General features: G+C 39.3%; 1 protein-coding gene across 3 annotated transcripts in view; it reads right to left on the reverse strand.

Annotated features, from left to right (window-relative positions):
* Positions 1 to 1,060: 1,060 nt before the first annotated feature.
* SAMD3 (sterile alpha motif domain containing 3) overlaps positions 1,061 to 20,031 on the reverse strand; it is a 78,510-nt gene continuing 59,539 nt past the window's right edge. For all 3 annotated transcript variants that reach the window (XM_016956301.4, XM_009451985.4, XM_009451984.4), the window contains exons 8-11: positions 11,462 to 11,662; positions 2,644 to 2,815; positions 1,976 to 2,058; positions 1,061 to 1,438 (exon numbers count right to left, since the gene is read on the reverse strand). In XM_016956301.4, coding sequence (XP_016811790.1) covers positions 1,154 to 1,438; positions 1,976 to 2,058; positions 2,644 to 2,815; positions 11,462 to 11,662 — 741 coding nt within the window. In that variant the 3' untranslated portion in view covers positions 1,061 to 1,153. The remainder of the gene's footprint in view (positions 1,439 to 1,975; positions 2,059 to 2,643; positions 2,816 to 11,461; positions 11,663 to 20,031) is intronic.

Consider the following 20,031-nt stretch of genomic DNA (forward strand, 5'->3'; position numbering starts at 1 on the left):
CCAAGTAGCTGGGACTACAGGCATGTGCTACCACACCCGGCTAATTTTTGTTTTTTTAGTAGAGACAGCGTTTCACATTATTAGCCAGGCTGGTCTCGAACTCCTGACCTCAGGTGATCTGCCCATCTTGGCCTCCCAAAGTGCCAGGATTACAGGTGTGAGCCACCGTGCCCGGCCCACATGAACCTTTCTTAAACTTAAAAAAAATTAATTTGATCATGTAACCCAGGAAATGTTCATCCCACTATGCTGCGTAGGTATTTTTAACACACTTAAATCCCTTTTCTGTTCCCAAAAGGCCCTGGTCTATCTTTCAAAGCTAATAAGTAATGTTGATATTTTGATAATAACATCAAGGGGCACCTTAAACTATAGTTCTTACCTTGTGAAATAGTTGGAAAGAGGGAGAGTGCACTGAGTCTTGTTAGACCCAAAAAGTACTTATGCAGCCATTGTTAAGAGCAGAACAGATAGAACTGGACTCTGGGCAGTAGCCAGTTGGGCATGCAGGATGAGTCACTGTGTTTCCAAGGCAAGAAGCAGTAGCAGATGAACACAGGTCACAGACATCAGGACCTGTACCAGCAAGATCAGCCAGCAATGAGACCACCTCAAAAATGCCGCAGCCCTTATTCTCAACAAGCGATTGAAGACAACCAGATCTCCTGGGGCAAGGCAGATCCCCTGAGGGAGAGAAGAGTATGTGTCCCTTCTTGAAATGTTCAGTGCAAGTTCAAAATGTTCCCAAGTGATGTTCAGACCAAAGAGACAGCCCACAGGCCATAAATGTGCAGCTCCTGGGCATTAAGTGGGCATGCTGAATTCAGTCCAAGGCCATTCTCTAACCTGAAGGATTTGAGTACAGTGTATTTCAAAAAAACTGAGGCACCTCTGAAAATATAACTTCAACTGCGAAATTTCTAAAAACTCAAAATAAATCAACAGCTCTTTAATGAAGTAGAATTTTATTACAGAATTTCACAAAGAACTTAATATCTAAGTGTAAAGATAGAAAGCATTGAAATTCATTAGCATCTATAAATACAAGATGATTTGCTCATACCTACCTCTACCACAACCCTAAATCAAAACAATTTCTTATGAAGCTTCAGTTTTCCCAGAGGTAAATTCCAATACAATATTTGGCATGCTATTAAGTGACTGGGTGCTGAAATCCTACTTCGTTTTCCTTTTCTTTCAAAGAAGGAAAATAAGGACTGTGCATATCGAAAATCAGCGTTTCTAGGAAGTTGAAGGTTTGGGACAGTCTTCTTGGACACTCAATCCTAAACACATGAAAGGCAGCTACTAGCGCAGCCAAGGCTGTAACACAGTCGTCCACCTTTGTGAGCCTCTCCCTTTCTAAATATAAAGAAAATTCGCAGACCTCCATGTTGAAAGGGTTTTTAACTTCCAACACAGGTGTGGACACTTGCACCTGAAAAAAAGAGTGGAGTCATTACCATAATACGTAAAATAGCTAAATAATAAAACAGATCTGAACTTAATCATGGTATTACAATAAATCGGCTTGTTGCAATGTAGCATATTTGTAAATATGACAAACATACTTCAAAATAGACCACCAACTTTGCTTTTAAATAAGTTATCGTGGTTGGGCTCAGTAGCTCATGCCTGTAATCCCAGCACTTTGGGAGGCCAAGGCAGGTGGATCACCTGAGGTCAGGAGTTCCAGACCAGCCTGACCAACACAGTGAAACCCCATCTCTACTAAAATACAAAAATTAGCTGGGTGTGGTGGTGCATGCCTATAATCCCAGCTACTTGGGAGGCTGAGGCACGAGAATCGCTTGAACCAGGAGGTGGAGGCTGCAGTGAGCCAAGATCACGCCATTGTACTCCGGCCTGGGCAAAAGAGTGAGACTCCATCTCAAAAATATAAATAAATAAATACTATAAATAATCGCATGAAGATGTAAAATGTCAAACTAGTGGCCATTCACATACTACATACCTGTTCATTCATGATGACAAAAAGGCTGGGATCATCCCCAAAAACATCTGGGAGGAGTAAACATGTGGCTGTCATCTTCATGTCTGTCAAAGCAAATATGTTAACGTGAAGTAAAAATAAGCTTTTAGCAATTGTAAGCTAAGCTAGTATTGAAACATCTGGATTTTTTGTTACCTTGGACAGAAAACAAACTAGCCTTCTTAGATCAATGTTTCACACCTTTTTAAACCATACACTCTTCTAATAAAACATTCAAAATCTCGTATCTGCCCTCCAGAGCACTTCCAGAAGAGAAGAGTTCTGTACTGTCTGTCCATCAGCCAGGAAGAATTTATGCTGCCCCTTGTGATTTGTATTGTAAAATTAACTGGTTACTAGTTCCCTAAATATAATTTTACAATATCCAGTATACTTTTAAAATCTATACCTCTCCTCCTCCTCTAATTGGAAAAATTCTTTTTTTTCCCCACCAGTTGTTTCGCTTATTACTTAAATATTGAAAATTAGTATTAAATATATTTTAGTAATGTAAATTTTTAATTTTTAAATATATTTTTAAAACTCAATAAATGTAAATTACTGAATTTTACTGACTACCAAAGCATAACTTTTCTAGATATTCTGACAGATAACAGATGAAATCACACCACTCCACAAGGTTTACTAACATTTCAACATGTCTTCATCTGTGTAATGTTTCATTTTTTCTTGCAATACAATATTGATTGGATTGTCCACCACTGAAAAAGAAGTCAGTATATTTTCTGAATAGGATTCCAAAATGTGCCTTGTTTTCTTATAAATATCTGTTCTTGTAAGAAGTTGGAATTCTCTGAACATCTGACAAAACAAGAAAGCAATGGATACATCAGATCACAAGAAAAGCTAATATATAGAATGTAAAGACATAAAACCTTTAGAATTAAGCTTTGAATGCTGGTTTACACTAAGTACTCAATATTTTAGAAGTTTTAGTGGAGAATTAAAGCCTTAGGATGAGGGAGGAGAAAAGAATGAAAGCCTGAAATGAATTTGAAATGATAAATAATGGGCATGGCAAATTTCTAAACCTACAGAACTAAAACTTTGGATGCAGACTCAACTAAATGAGGATTCAAAGGGTGTATGCATATGTAGGCTCTTTGGGTTACCCAGCTAAGGTTCTAAGATCTTACATTTCTTTAGGTGACTACATTGTTATGTCTTGTTCAACAAGCAGCAAAGAACAAAACTGTTAGATTTTAGGAAGCAACCCCTGACAAATACTTAACCACAGTATCCTAAATTTAGGTAAAGGAGAGTGCTTTAGAAACTAAGAGTAGACAGAGGTAAACAGTGAAAGACGATATATGGCTGGGCACGGTGGCTCATGATTATAATCCCAGCATTTTGGGAGGCCAGGGCAGGAGGATCACTTGAGCCCAGGAGTTTGAGACCAGCCTGGGCAACACAGAAAAACCCTGTCTCTACAAAACACAAAAATTAGCTGGGCATGGTGACATACGTGTATAGTCTCAGCTACTCGGGAGGCTGAGGTGGGAAGATTGCCTTAGCCCGGGGAGATCGAGACTGCAGTGAACCGAGACTGTACCACTGCACTCCAGCCTGGGCAACGTAGTGAGACCCTGTCTCAAAAGAAAAGAAAGAAAAAGAAACAATGTATGTGCAGATTTGACTACAAGGTCAAAGCAAAACCAGTGTACTTTATGGAAGTCCCTTTCCTCAAACTACCCCATCCTACCACTGCCTGAACTCTTCCCCCTCAGAGGATTCCACCACCACTCCCCGCCTCTTGTTTTTGACAGAGTGGCATTATCAGATTATTAGCCACCCACACTCCTGTGAATTAATTTAGTCATTGCTTTTCCTAAAACTATAAAGAACAATCACATACTACCCACTGGGCCTCATTGTTCCTTGAATGTTTTGGTAGATCGTAAATTGCCTAGAGATTAGGTCTGAAAGTTAAGTTGTCAGAAAGCCGGAATGCATAAGGCATAGTGGCTTTGTTACCAGGCAACCCACAGTGGACCACTAATCTAGATTAATACCGTTAGAAAACCGTTTTCTCAGCAGGAAGATGTGAAGTGAAGGATGAAGAAGGTGAATACGCCACTGTTCTGGGCTCATAGCCTAAGAATTTCTTTTCTAACTTTTTATGTTTTGAAATAATTTCAAGTTTGCATTAAAGTTGCAGAAATAGTAAACAGAACTTACAAGTGCCCTCTGTGCAGCTTCCCCCAATTTCTGATCCAGTTGAAAATGAGCTGTAGACACAATGCCCCACTATTCCTTAATACCTCATTGTGTATTTCCTAAGTACAAGGGCACCCAAATTCAGGAAAATCTACTACACATTCCATTCAAATTTGCCAGTTGTTCCAGTCATATTCTTAACAGGCCCAGGATCTAATCCAGGATCACATATGAGATTTAGATACCACGCCTCTCTAGTCTCCAGTCTGAAACAACTTGTTAGTTTCCTTGACGGTTTCTGAAAAGTGGAGGCCAGTTACTTTGTAGAACATTTCTCCTTGGAAGTTTTATGATATTTCAAGATTTATGCATTTCTGGCAAGAATATTAGCATTTCTCACTGTGTCCAGAAGCACAAAATGGTAACTGGTCCCAGTATTGGAGATAACTTTTATTACTTGATTAAAAATGGAATTCACCATTTTTAATTTCCACGTAAAATTAATATATGTTGTATTTTATGAGGAGATACCTTGAGTTTATGTCAATATCTTGTTCCTTGTATAACTCTGATCCATCAGATTCCACATCCATTAATGATTCTTGCCTGAATCAAGTACTACTATAATAGTTGCCAAATGGTGACTTTTCTAATTCCTTTCTTTCCACATGGATGAGTTGGCTTTGTATTTTAAGATAGTTTCTTTTCTTCCACATATATTTACTTATTTATTTCTATCACTACAGGTTAATCAATTCCCATTTTACCCAAACTGTTACAAATCTGATCCTTTCATTATTTATAGAATTGCTCGAATTGCCCAGACTTGGCCAGTAGGAGTCGCTTCAAACAGACCGCCATGCCCTCTTGGCATGTCCTTATTAGTGTGCAAGCACTTCCTTCATTTCTGGCATTACACAGTATTTCAGACTCGTCTTGACTCATCTTGGTTTGTTGTTGTTGTTTTCATTTTTGTTTTGCCCCCAACCCTGTAGTGAGCTATTTCTCCACGAACCCTAATTCCTTTTCATGAAGAATGGCCTTTAAAAACTAAGATTTCAGGCCAGGCACTGTGGCTCATGCCTATAATCCTAGCACTTTGGGAGGCCAGGGCAGAAGGATCATTTGAGCCCAGGAGTTTGAGACCAGCCTGAGCAACATGGCGAAATTTGTCTCTACAAAAAATACAAAAATTTGCCAGGTATGGTGGCGCATGCCTGTAGTCCCAGATACTCAGGAGGCTGAGATAGGAGGATCACCTGAGCCCTGGGAGGCCAAGGCTGCAGTAAGCCATGATCATGACACTCCAGCCTGGACAACAGAGTGAGACTTTCTCAAAAAAAAACCCAACCAAAAAAAACCAAGATTTCAGCCCTGGTGTGCAACTTGCTACGGAGATGTTACTGCTCTAGACTTTCTCACAGAAGAAATCTAGGAAATGTTTGAATTTACATAAACACAGGTACCCGTTGATCCAGAAACACCAATAACTATATATGTAAATATTAAATAGCCATACATAAGGACTAAAACCATGAATTCACATTGATACTTTCAGTTCCAAACCAATACCACAGGGCTTTTCCTAACCTTCCCCTTCCCAAGCTTCTAACTCTCTTCAACAGTGAGATTCCTGGCTCCCGTTATATCTCAGTGTATTTACTTATGAGCACAAACATCTGTGTAGCCAAGCTCCCAGCTGTGAATGGTCAGCCACAGAAAAGCCTCCCTTTCCGACACTTATACACTGCTAGTGGGAATGTAAATTAGTTCAGCCACTGTGGAAAGCCATTTGGAGATTTCTCAAAGAACTTAAAACAGAGCTACCATTTGACCCAACAGTCCCATTACTGGGTATATACCCAAAGGAATATAAAGAAAGACACATGCACACATATATTCATTGCAGCACTATTCACAAGAGCAATAACATGGAATCCACCTAGATGCCCATCAATAGCAGACTGGATAAAGAAAATGTACATGTACACCTTGGAATACTACACAGCCATAAAAAAGAATGAAATCATGTCCTTTGCAGCAACATAGGTGTAGCTGGAGGCCATTGTTCTAAGCAAATTAATGCAGGACTAGAAAACCAGATACTGCATGTTCTTTCTTATAAGTGGGAACTAACCACTGAGTACACATGGACACAAAGAAGGGAACAATAGACCCCGGAGTCCACTTGAGATTAGAGGGTGGGTGGAAGGTGAGGATCGAAAAACTACCTATCGGGTATTATGCTCGCTACCTGGGTGATGAAATAACCTGTACACCAAACCCCCACGACATGCAATCTACTTATATAACAAACCTGCATGACGTATCCCCTGCTGAACCTAAAAGTTGGAACAAAAAGAAAGTTCCCCTTTTCACAACCCCAGATTATGTCCTACAAATTAATCATCTTAATCCTTTTTCTTTCTGTTACTCAGACTGGATAATTTCCATTAATCTGTCTGCAGATTCACAGCTCCTTTCTTTTCATTTTCCAATATGCTTTTAAGCCTACGCACATGGTGATGTTTTCATTTCAGATAACTGTTCTTTTCAGCTCTGAATTTCAATTTGGTTCGTGTGTGTGTGTGCGTGTATTTCATTTCTCTGCTGAGATTCCCTATGGTGATGATACATGGAATTTACTGGTCTTATCTTGTGTTCCACCATCCTGTCCTGAAGCAGCTGCCTTGCCAGACTGGTGGAGTGGCCTGTTGAAGACTCAGTTACAGCACCAGCTAGGTGGCAATACCTTGTGGGGCTGGGACAAAGTTCTCCCAGGCTGTATAAGCTCTGAATCAGCATCCAGCATACAGTGCAGTTTCTTCCATAGCCAGAATTCATGGGTCCAGGAACCAAGAGTTGGAAATGGGAATGGCGCCGCTCACTGTAACCTCTAGTGATCCACTAGTGGGGAGTCTGGATTAAATTATGTTCCTTTAAAGGATGTTAAATTTTGTTCTGATAGGCAGATAAATTACTGGTGGATCTTCTGGTCCTGTCAGGCTTGATTTTATCATTTCTTTCGGCAATTCTGTTTTGTTGTTTGTCCTTAGTCCTAGCTAAGGTCCTGGCTCAAACTTAGGCATGGTTCTCACTCATGAGGCATTGTTTTCTGGAGTCTCAGATGAATGCTGAGGTGTTCTGCAGGGTCTCTACACACTGGGCCAGAATTCTTTTTTTTTTTTTTTTTGAGACAGAATCTCACTCCATCGCCCAGGCTGGAGTCCAGTGGCACAATCTCGGCTCACTGTAGCCTCTGCCTTCCAGGTTCAAGCCATTCTCCTGCCTCAGCCTCCTGAGTAGCTGGGATTACAGGTGTGTGCCACCACACCCGGCTAATTTTTGTATTTTTAGTAGAGACAGGGTTTCACCATGTTGGCCAGGCTGGTCTCGAACTCCCGACCTCAAGTGATCTGCCTGCCTCAGCCTCCCAAAGTGTTGGGATTACAGGCGTGAGCCACCACACCTAGCCTGAATTCTTATTAGCAACACTGTGTGAAGTCTCGGCTCTCAGCCAAGGATCCCCAGGGGATCCGTGTGTAGACTTCGGCCCAGCCCACTTTCCTCCAGTGCCTGTCCTACAAAGGCCAGCTGCTTCATCATTCCTCAACTTTAATCTCTTCCTGTGCAGCTCCGTGAGACCTCCACATGCTGCTTGCCTCCCACCATTCTGTACAGTGAGCTAGAAAGTAACCCATGCACAAAACTGAGGCACATCTTATGTCTTTCCCCGTTACCAAGGATCAGGGTCCTGCAATGCCTGTACCTTAATGCCTGAGTGCAGTTGCCTCATACATATTTTTTTTTTCCAGCTTTATCCTTGTTAACAGTGGGAAGACTAGACCAGTACCAGTTACTCCATTTGGGCCAAAACCAAACTCAAATTCTTTATTTTTTAAATGTATTTATTTATTTATTTTTAACACGGAGTTTCACTCTTGTTGCCCAGGCTGGAGTGCAGTGGTGCAATCTCGGCTCACCGCACCCTCCGTCTCCCAGGTTCAAGCGATTCTCCTGCCTCAGCCTCCCTAGTAGCTGGGATTACAGGCATGTGCCACCACGCCCGGCTAATTTTGTATTTTTAGTAGAGACAGTGTTTCTCCACGTTGGTCAGGCTTGTCTCGAACTCCTGACCTCAGGTGATCCGCCCGCCTCGGCCTCCCAAAGTGCTGGGATTACAGGCACGAGCCACCATGCCTGGCCGATTTTTTTAATTTTTTGAGACTTTATTAGCTGGCGATTCTCACGTACTTCACTTAAAGAGATGATGATTGAAATTGTTTCTCAGGAAGGCAGAAACTATGGCATCTGAAAGGATTTTTTGGAAAATTTGGGGAAGGGTTTCAGTTTGTGTTTGGTATTTTCCTTCTCAACTCCCTCCTACTTGTCTTGTGCAACATCCAGTAGATCCCAGTAACACATTCCTAGTTGATAATATTTTAGATAATCTAATAAAGTAAATGGTTACATTCTGAATTTTTAAAGGCTCTGTTGAAAGAAAGTTTTTTGAGGAAGGAGGTTAATGAGCATGGAGGTGATGGGGGGTCAGTGTTAACAGCCAGGACCACCACCCACCCCAGCTGCTGCTGTTCTGCCATCCTGTCTCCACCAGCTCCCTAAGCACTCAGTGTTTTCACAATGGCAGGAGCAACAGGCGGTGGGGGTGGTTTGGTGCAGGGACAACTGTCCTCTTACGGGATCATTTGTTAACTAGGTATTTGCAAGGTCAAACTTGCTTTTATTTTAGGAGGCACACAAGGTTTTTATAAATTGGAAATCCCAGCTGCCTAGGGCTGAGTTAGGGAGGTACTTCCTGGAAAAACCGAAAATGATTCGTTCTTTTGTCTAAAACAATCAGGTCGGGCACGGTGGCTCACAGCTGTAATCCCAGCACTTTGGGAGGCTGAGGCAGGTGGATCACCTGAGGTCAGGAGTTCAAGACCAGCCTGACCAACATGGTGAAACCCCATCTCTACTAAAAATATAAAAATTAGCCAGGCGTGGTGGCGTGCATCCGTAGTCCCAGCTACTTGGGAGGCTGAGGCAGGAAAATCACTTGAACCTGGGAGGCAGAGGCTGCAGTGAGCCAAGATTGTGCCACTGCACTCCAGCCTGGGCGACAAAGTAAGACTCTGTCTCAATAAATAAATAAATAAATAAATAAATAAATAAATAAATAAAACAATCAACAGGCAACTCTATTCAATAAGTACAGTCATTACAAAAACCATACTCCATATTTTGGATATAAAGGGTGAAATACTTGAGGAATGGTGCGGAAGATACACCTATGCCACAGCAGGAGGCCTGGACAAAAGCACAGGGGACAGCATCAGGTCTGAAATCTCTCTGCTCCTCACACAAGCTATGACAGACCTCCACCTTACTGTCACCAATGGTTCTTTGAAAAGCTGCTTAACATAGTCCATTTATATTCATCACTAAGCCTTTGTAGGCCACACTCCAATGAAGACCCCTAAGGCTACGACATTAGTGATCACAACAGCCTTACCAACCTCCACTAATTCACTCAGCATTCACAAAATCAAGATTACATTGCTGTGTCACACGTGGTGCTCTGCTAGGCACTTTGGGAACTGTTAATATTAACACGTGCTCCCTACATGTAAGGAGTGTATAGACCGTAAGTTTGACAGGCTTTTGCTTTAAAACTGTATTTTGCAGATGTGTCCATTTGGCATACTTTTCTAACAGCCAGAGATGACTGGCTATTACAGTTCCTAACAACCTGAAGATTAAGGGGAAACAAGCGAAAGCCACAGTATGGTTGCTGAGAGGATTAGGTAGATTAATCCGTGGAAAGCACTGAGAACATGCTGTTACAGAGGAGCATTCAGATATTTGCTACTTATGTTTCTATTAAAATAATACTTACAGGCAATTCTTATTTCCTTTTGCTCAGAAGAAAAATATGTAGATGTTTCATGTTTAATTTGGTTAATTGAATACATAGAATTTCTCCATGAAATATGTTCTCGGGTAAAACCTTTGATGATCTTTCATTATATACCACCACCAAAAATTACACTAAAATTGTGAAAGAACCTTGAATGGCCACTCTAAGTGAACTAAATGGAAGGGTATTTGATTGATTTACCCATTAAATTTCATATATATATATATATATTTTTTTTTTTTTTTTAATTTGAGATAGGGTCTGTCACCAAGCTGCAGTACAGTGGCCCAGTCATGGCTCACTGCAGCCTTGACCTTCCCAGGTTTAGGTGATCCTCGTGCCTTAGCCTCCCAGAATAGTTGGGACTACAGGCACGCACCACTAAGCTGGGGTAATTTTTGTACTTTTAGTAGAGATGGGGTTTTACCAGGTTGCTGAGGCAGGTCTTGAACTCCTGGGCTCAAGCAATCCACCCACCTCAGCCTCCCAAAGTGCTGGGATTACAGGCATGAGCCACCATGCCCGGCCCTAAATTTCATATATATTTAAGGACACTTACGAAATTATTTGGGATCATAAAGGAAACGTATTTTTACTAAGGATGCATAATAACAGTTCCTTAATAAACTACCTTGATTACATAAAAGCATGAAAGGGGATAATGATTTACATTGTCAAAATACCCCTAAGTGATGATCCGCCATCCTCCACAATATGTCCAATGACAGAGAACTCTTTAGTTCTGAAGGCAGCTAGTGCCTATTATCTGAATATGCTACTGAAATTCTTTTTTTTTTTTTAATTTTTCCTTTCTCATGGTTAGGAAAGAGGGTGGGTGGGGAGGGTCTGCTTCCTGAAATTCCTATCAAATGGCTCTAGTTGCAGCCTTTGGGCCTCACACCCCACTGAGATTCACCCCCACTGTCTTGCTATGCTGTCCTGTTACCACTCCAAGAGGAAAGAGGGAAAAATCCATTTGGACACTGTAATCCCAGCACTTTGAGAGGCTGAGGCAGGCAGATCACCTGAGGTCAGGAGTTCAAGACCAACCTGGTCAAGATGGTGAAACCCCATCTCTACTGAAAATACAAAAACTAGTTGGGCGTGGTGGCACACACTTGTAGTCCCATCTACTCAGGAGGCTGAGGCAGGAGATTCGCTTGAACCTGGGAGGCAGAGGTTGCAGTGAGCTGAGATCGCAGGCCATTGCACTCCAGCCTGGGTGACAGAGCAAGACTCTGTCTGAAAAAAAAAAAAAAAAAATATATATATATATATATAAAATATTAAAATATGTGTGTGTGTATACATATATATGTGTGTGTATATATATATACATATATATATATATATATATAGAATAAAGATACCTGATAAGGGCACTTCAAGAAAGGAAACAGTTTAAGAATGTCCTTCAGAGGTGTTCGGCTGCCAATCATCTTTCTTCTTATTTCCAAAGTTTGGCTCATTCTCTTGTCAATTTCTCTCCAGTCCTTTTCTGTTTTCATGTATTCTTGCTGGAACCACTTAATATGTTCATCTAGCTCAGAATCAAAACAAACAGCTTCTTCCTGCAAAACATTTTCAACATATCAATGGATTCCATGTTTCTATAAAAACTTGAATTTCAGGCTGTTATTGCACACTCAACTCATTCCTAAGGTGAGTATCACCATACCTGGTTACACTTGACGTTGAGCATAACTAATAAATGGACAGTCTTTAATGACAATAAATTAATTACTTATCATGGAATTATAATCTATTCTCTTGAAAGATCTAAAAGAGTTACTTTAATTCCTACGTTATCCTTTTATATAGAGACAGATTATCCAGAAGCTTCCCACTGAATCAAATGTTGCTCATTTCTATGCATTTCAACTTTAGAAGATAAAATGTTAAGAAGATATTTTTAAAAGTATTAAGGTTTTGTTATTACTATTATCTTTTTTCTTTTTAAATGCCTTTTTATAGCTGCAGTACCATGCCATATAATCCAAATTCAAAATAATAACAGTGGTTATTTTCTGATGCTAAATCATTAAACTAATAATTTTATTCACTATACAACTGGGTATGTTGGGCGGAGTGGGGGCAGCTAAGAAACACCTCACTTATTCTTGTTAAAAATCTAAGACAATCAGCTTTGAGGAAATAAGAAAAATATCTTTCTAGAAATATGAGTTAAGAGGATAGTCAGCTGAACTGCATGCAAATCAAAGTTGATCAACTGTCTAGCTGACCAGAATGTGAACAGATGATACCTATAAAAGACGAAAAAGGTGATAAGGAATCTACAATCCTCTTATATCAAGGCTTTTACAAGCACATAGGAAAGCCTCAGTAGATCTACTTTCTGTGAACACAATGACTAACAAGACCTAAACCAAGTGAACGAACGCCTAGAAAAATAAAATTATCAAAATTAAGAAGAAGTTCCTATAATCTTACACAAATTTAGTTGGAAGATAAAAGTCTTTCCACAAAGAAAATACCAAGAAAGACTTGAGGGTTTTACAGACAAAATCTACTTAACTTTTGAAACAGAGTGTTCAAATTTATGCAAAATTTTTCAAGAAAAAGGAAAGGAGGCCAGGCATGGTGGCCCACACCTGTAATCCCAGCACTTTGGAAGGACGAGGCAGGAGGATCACCTAAAGCCAGGAGTTCAAGACCAGCCTGGCCAATATAGCGAAACCCCACCTCTACTAAAAATACAAAAATTAGCCGACACAGTAGCACGCACCTGTAATCCCAGCTACTTGGGAGGCTGAGGCATGAGAATTGCTTGAACCGGGAAGCAGAGCTGAGATCACACCACTGCACTCCAGCCTGGGAGACAGCGCAAGACTGTCTCAAAAAAAAAAAAAAAAAAAGAAAAGAAAAAAAAGGAATACTCTCTAACCCATCCCGTGAAGCCTCTATGACACTGATCCCCAAACCTGAAAGAACAGTGCAAGAAAGGAAAAGTGCAGTCACTCTCGTTCATGAACAAAGTTGCAGATATTAGAAACAAGGAACAACTAACTTGAATTTATTATACCTCAGAAACTCAAGGGTAGTTTGACATTGGTAAGGGAACTATAGCAAATTAAGAGAAAACATGATTGATTTACCCATTACGTTTCACATACTATCATGCTAAAATCTCAGTTTGGGGGCCACTGTTATAGAAAGATTCGGGGCAGAAAAGAGGTAGGTTTTGAGAAACGTGGTGTATGAACAGTATGATTGTTGGGCACAGCAGCTCACACCCAGAAATCCCAATCTTTGGGAGGCTGAGGCTGAGGGTTACTTGAGGCCAGGAGTTTGAGAGAAGCCAGGGCAACATAGCAAGGCTCTATCTCTACAAAAACAATAATAAATGTTGGGAGGCTGAGGCGGGCGGATCACCTTAGGTCAGGAGTTTGAGACCAGCCTGGCTAACATGGTGAAACCCTGTCTCTACTAAAAATACAAAAAAGTAGCCAGGTGTGGTGGCGCATTCCTGTAATCCCAGCTACCCCGGGGGACTGAGACAGGAGAATCGTTTGAACCTGGGGGACAGAGGTTGTGGTGAGCCGAGATCGTGCCACTGTGCTCCAGCCTAGGCAACAGAGTGAGACTCCATCTCAAAAAATAAATAAATAAATAAATAAATAATAAAATTACAACAGTTCCGTAATTTTACTTGGATTATCTAAACATGTATAAATGTCATATACTGCATTAATTAATTAAAGATGAAAAAACATGATCATTTCAAATAATGCAGAAAAAGTATCTTATAATATCCCTCTATGATTAAAGAAAAAAACTTTTGTCAAAATAAGAGAAATTTTCAAAACCTATAAAGTTATATACCAAAAACCTAGAGCTAACATAACATTTTTTTTTTTTTTGAGACAAGGTCTCACTCTGTCACCCAGGTTGAAGTGCAGTGGCGTGATCACAGCTCAGTGCAGCCTCAAACTTCCAGGCACAAGTGATCAACTGTCCCAACAGATGGGCCTACAGGGCCATGCCAACACACCTGGTTAATTTTTGTATTTTTTGTAGAGACAGGTCTTGCCATGTTGCCCAGGCTGGTCTTGAACCCCTGGGCTTAAGTGATCTGCTACCTTGGCCTCCCAAATTGTTGGGATTACAGGCATGAGCCACCACGCCTGACAGATATGATTTTTAATGGTGAAATTTTAAAAGAATAATCTTTAAAATCAGAAGCAACACAAAGATGCTTTATTAAACTCTTACTCAGCCTATACTGAAATTCTAGTCAGAGTAGTAAGACAGGAAAATAAAAGGTATAAAAATTGAAAAGATAGAAATGAAATTGTCAGTATTCATAGATGATGTGATTGTTCAAGAGAAAACTTAAAATCATGCATATGTAATTTGTTACAGCTGAGTTTTTCAGAGCAACTGAATACAAGATAAATATTCTAACATACGCTAACATAGAAAATACAATTTTTTACAATTATATTTTGCAAAAAAAAAATTAAATTGCAAAAAAAAGTTATAAGATACCTAGGAATAAAACTAACAAAAAATGTGGAAGACTTTTAAGAAAATTATGAAACTATAAAATATTAATGAGACTTAAATAAATGGATAGTCTATAATGTTCACAGCTAGAAAGATTCAATATTGTAAGAAAGTCATCTTTCTCCAAGTAGAGCTGCTGATTCAATATTTCTGTCAAAATCCCAAACCTATCAAAAACCACAATTTTTTTTATCAGAACTTGACTAGCTGATTCTAAAACTCATTTGAAAGATTAAAAACCTCAAGAATGACCAAGGCATTCTTAAAGAATAATAAAGCAGTGATGGGAAAGTATCGACATTTTACAGCTATGTAAGTAAGGAAGTTGGTATTGATGCAGGGATAGATGACTTTACTAGCGGAAATCAGCAGAGCTTCTAGACACAGAGCCATGGAAACAACAGAGATGGCATCACGAATCTGAGGAAGAGAATAACTATTTTCTGAAAGGTGCAAGAAAATTTTCTATCCATAAGGAAAAAAAAAATCCCATATGGCTTAAGAAGTTAAATTTTAAGAGCAAAAACTTAAAAAAATTTAAAGAAAATATAGAAATATTTCTTATCACTTCAAGGTAAGAAAGGATTTCCTAAAAGTGTTACCAGTGGAGGGCCTTGACTACAAGTTGTCCAGGTTCTTGGCGTTTTGAACAAAGAATTGGAAGAAATGCACAACAAAGCCATGAAATAAAGAAGCAACAAAAACACAGATTTATTGAAACAAAAGTATACTCCACAGAGTGGGAGCAGGCTCAAGCTGGCTGCTCAAGAGAATTTTCTGGGTTTTAAATAGCCTCTAGTGGTTTCCCACTGGTGACTCAGTTTACACCCTATGTAAATACAGGAGAGGCCCATGACCAGTCTGATTGGTTGTGGAAGGTGACCAATCAGTGGCTGAAGTTACAAAATTACACTCTATGCAAATGTCTGATTGGTTGTGGGAAGGGACCAGAGGCTGAAGTGAAGTAACAAAGTTATATCCCAATGCAAATGAAGACTAGGCCTGCTACCAGTCTGATTGGTTGCAAGAGGGGACCAATCAGAGGTTGATATGGTTTGGCTCTGTGTCCCCACCCAAATCTCATCTTGTAGCTCCCATAATTCCCACGTGTTGTGGGAAGGACCAGTTGGGAGATGATTGAATCATGGGGGCAAGTCTTTCTCATGCTGTTCTCATGGTAGTGAATGGGTCTCACAAGATCCAATGGTTTTAAAAACGGGAGTTTCTCTGCACAAGCTCTCTGTCTGCCTGTTGCCATCCACAGAAGATGTGACTTTCTCCTCCTTGCCTTCTGACATAATTGTGAGGCCTCCCCAGTCATGTGTAACTATAAGTTCAATAAGCCTCTTTCTTTTGTAAATTGCCCAGTCTCAGGTATGTCTTTATCAGCAGTATGAAAACAGACTAATATAGAGGTACTTTCCATTTTTCGTCTGCCACACAGAAGCGGGTGGGAGATTGCAAAGGGAGTAGCCTCTGGTCCTTTTGTTACCTGGGCATGGAAAGTTGGGGTTTTCCTTTTGATTCAGTTCGAGGAAGTTGGTGCAAATTGGCCTTAGGCTTCCTGCCTTCAGACCCTATTCTCCTGCCTCAAAAGCACTGATCATAAGACAAATGATTGATAACTCTAACTACATTAAAATTGCAACCTTGTCTTTCCTTGTCAAAAGACACCAGAAAGAAATTTAAAAGGCAAGGCACAAACTGTGAGAAGATATTGGGAACAAATATAATTAGTAAAGGAGTAGAATACAGAATATACAAAGGATTTTTACAAGTAAATTGAAAAAAAGGGCAGCCTCATAGAAAAATAAGCAAAAGACATGAACAGACACTTTACAGAGGAGGAAACATGAATATTTCATAAACATATGAAAAGATGATCACCCTCATACATAAATAAAATGGAGGCCAAACACAGTACCATTGTATTCCCAATAGATTGGAAGTGTGGTGGTGGCATTGCATGGGGGTGGGGTGAGTGGAAAAGAAATCAGATGATTAACGAGTGCTGCTCAGGGAGCTTAATCATCCAGGAAAATAATTTGGCACTGTCTTACACAGTTGAATATCTGCACACCCTGTGAGCCAGTGAGCCAGCAAATCCACTCCTAAGTATAAATCCTTGAAAAAAAGCTTCACATATGCTTCAAGACACACATACAAGAATAATCACAGCAGCATAGTTCATAACAGCCAATACTGGAAACAAATCAAATATCCGTTAAGAAGAGAAGAGCCAAATAAACTGGTTGCCTGTCACAATAGATTAAACCAACAGGAAAACGAATAAACTACACTCAACTGAACAACCTGGATGAATTCCAGTGACATTACATTGATTGAAAAAAAGGAACTTATCAAAGCCAACATATAGTTTTCATATCATTCTGTAAACCTTAAAAACAAGCAAAACTAGAATTTGTTTTAGGCTGGGGTAGTGAAGGAAAATTCGTGGAAGATGAGGAACTGATCAGATTTTAAGGGATAATAGAATTTGAAAGAAGAAAGGACAGTTCTGGGTGGAGAGACAGGAAGGGCAGAGCATGTTATGGGAATGTTTAGCAGAGCAAATCTGAAGATTGTGGAAAACCATAGACGGCCAGGGTTTAAAGCTGCGACTTAAAGGCGATGAAATCTTTTAATTGAGGTTGGAAGAATAGCTAGGAAATTTGTGAATGCAGAGATAGAGATTTGATATTTCTTATAAATTATCTAGATTTAGATATATAGAAAGGGAGAAAATTATAGGAGCAGGAGAACCAGGATAATGGATTGTCAACGAAGCCAAGGAGTTTCAAATGTAAAATGTGGAAGGTGGTGAAAAGAAAAATAAAAATCTTTAAGCTTCAGATATGTCACATCTTCATTTACTTTCAAGCTTTGTTTGTATATGTTTTAAACTGTTGAACATAAAAATGGACCACAGAGGATTTATTCAAATAAAATATGTGCTTGAAAAAAAAAACAAGCAAAACTAAGCAATATATCCCTTAAGAATTCATGCATATGTGACAATGTCATTTATTTTTAAAACAGGTGAATGATAAACATAAAATTCAGAGTAGTGATTACTTCTAGAGGCCTGTGGTGTTGGAAAGGCAGGTGACAGGAGAGGGGAGGAAAGCTCAGGCACACACAATGGTGCAGGCAGTGTTCTAGTTCTAAAGTTAAATGCTGAGTTAACAGTGTTTATTTTGTCTCATAAACTACATATATGTTACATATGTAGTTTTTCTTCTGTATGTCTCAAATGCATAGAATGACAATTTCTTAAGTAAGAAAACATTTTAATTTTTTAAAGTACAGAAAAAATATTTTAATTATCTAAATGGCTTTCTTTCATCTACTGAAATATAGTAGAAGTTATATAATTGCTGATATTGACATTTAGATATTACTGTATTTATAATGTACTACCTTCCTCCAAAACTCTTACCCAATCATGAAAATAAAGTTTCTAGAGAACTTCCACCTGATCAGACTGATGGGATTAACACAGTGTTGGTGGGTTGTATTCTAGACTGCAGTGATTTTCCTAATTATTAAAAAGCTACATCAGAATTTAAAATTCTCACCATTTTAATGATTTACATATTGTTAGATTTATATATTGTTAGATATACTGTTAATGATTTATATATTATTAAAGCTGGAAAGAACTTAGAAACCACCTAGTCCATGCCTCACACTTTACTGATGGGCAAATTGAGACCCTCAAAGGGGAAGTGACTTTTCCAAGCACAGAGATGATCAGGTGTGCAGGTTTCTTTTAGGGTATTTCCCCACTTCTCTAACAGGCTGATTTCTTTAACAGTGCACGTTGAAATGAGGCAACTAGTGAGTAAGAAATGTCTGAATCTTACAGAACAGCAGCTGGAAACAGCTGCTGACTGTTGACTTCAAGATGTCTGTCTCAGCAGACAAAGTTAATGGAGGGCCGTGCTCAAGGAGGAATCAAAGAAATAAGACATGAAGCACAAAAGAGATCACTTCAGGCCAAGAAATACACTGAAGGGAAGTGTAGGACTCACCTGTGAGATGTGTGACTTTAGAGGAATCAGCATAAATTAACCAGAACATTAACTTGAGTTAGAGCCAAACAAATTGTATAAAGAGCGTATGCTATGCTTCCTTTACCACACCAGTTTTGGCAACATAGAGTGTGGTCTCTCTACTCCAACACCACAGTAACCTAAGCTCTCACAGAGTTGGTTGTAATAGCAGAGTATAGTTCTAGCCAACTTTTAGTTTAAGCTGACAGCTGGAGCAGAAATAAGGAGGAGAATATTTCTAAGTTTGATTTCAACAGAAGAATGAGTCTGCTTTTGAAGTAGTAAGACGGCATGGTTAAAAATGTAGTTATAGCTTTTTTGTCTCCCAGAATTGAATAAAAACTCATCTTGACTTCTTTTATAAAGATAACTTTGTTCTATATCCCACAATCTGAATAAGTTTACAAAGAGAGTATCTTGTTATGAAAATGGAATAATTCTCTTTAAAAAAATTTTTTTAAGAAAACGGTATCTTGCCACGTTGCCCAAGCTTGTCTTGAACTCGTGGGCTCAAGGCTTTCTCCCATTTCAGCTCCCAAAGTGCTGGGGTTACAGGCATGAGTCACTGCATCTGGTCCCTGAATAATTCTTATAAATACCCTATGAAAAATCTACTTTAAAGGCACTATGTAAATAAAGGTTTCATACCTAAGATTGTGGACTGTAGCTTCTGAACATCACCAGCAAGTAACTGGACATACTCCTGGCTAACTATAGTGTTCTCTGCAGATCGTCATCTCACTCATTCTCTAATTACCCAAGGGGTGTATTTGTCTGAGCTGTCCCGTATGGTAGCCACTAGCCACATGTGGCTTCTGAGCACGTGAAATGTGACTAGCCCAAATTGATATTTCTAATTTTTAACAATTTTAATTGTCATTTGTATTATTTTTTAATAGACAAGTGGGTTTTGCTATGTTGCCCAGCTGGATTCTAACTCCTGGGCTCAAGCAATCCTCCTGCATTTGCCTCCCAAGTAGCTGGGACTACAGGCATGTGCCACTGAACCTGGCTTTTCTTTTTCCCCCAGGGATAGCCCAAATTGAAATGTAAGCTGCAAACACTGTATTTCAAATATTTAGTATGCAAAAAAAGAATGTAAAATACCTCATTAAAAATTTTTAAGAATGATTACATGTTGAAATAATATTTTGCATATAGTGAGTTAAATATACTATTAACGTTAATTCCATTTGCCACTTTTTAAAAATTTCTGCTACTAGAAAATTAAAAACTACATATGCAGCACATATTATGTTTCTATTGGACAGTGTTGTGTTAGATACTAGGTGTTTCCTCATACCAAATCCCAATCATCCTCATTTCCAATTCTATTGTCGTCAAGTGTTGACTTGGAA

Source organism: Pan troglodytes, chromosome 5, assembly GCF_028858775.2.
Source record: "Pan troglodytes isolate AG18354 chromosome 5, NHGRI_mPanTro3-v2.0_pri, whole genome shotgun sequence".
NCBI classification, from domain to species: Eukaryota; Metazoa; Chordata; class Mammalia; order Primates; family Hominidae; genus Pan; species Pan troglodytes.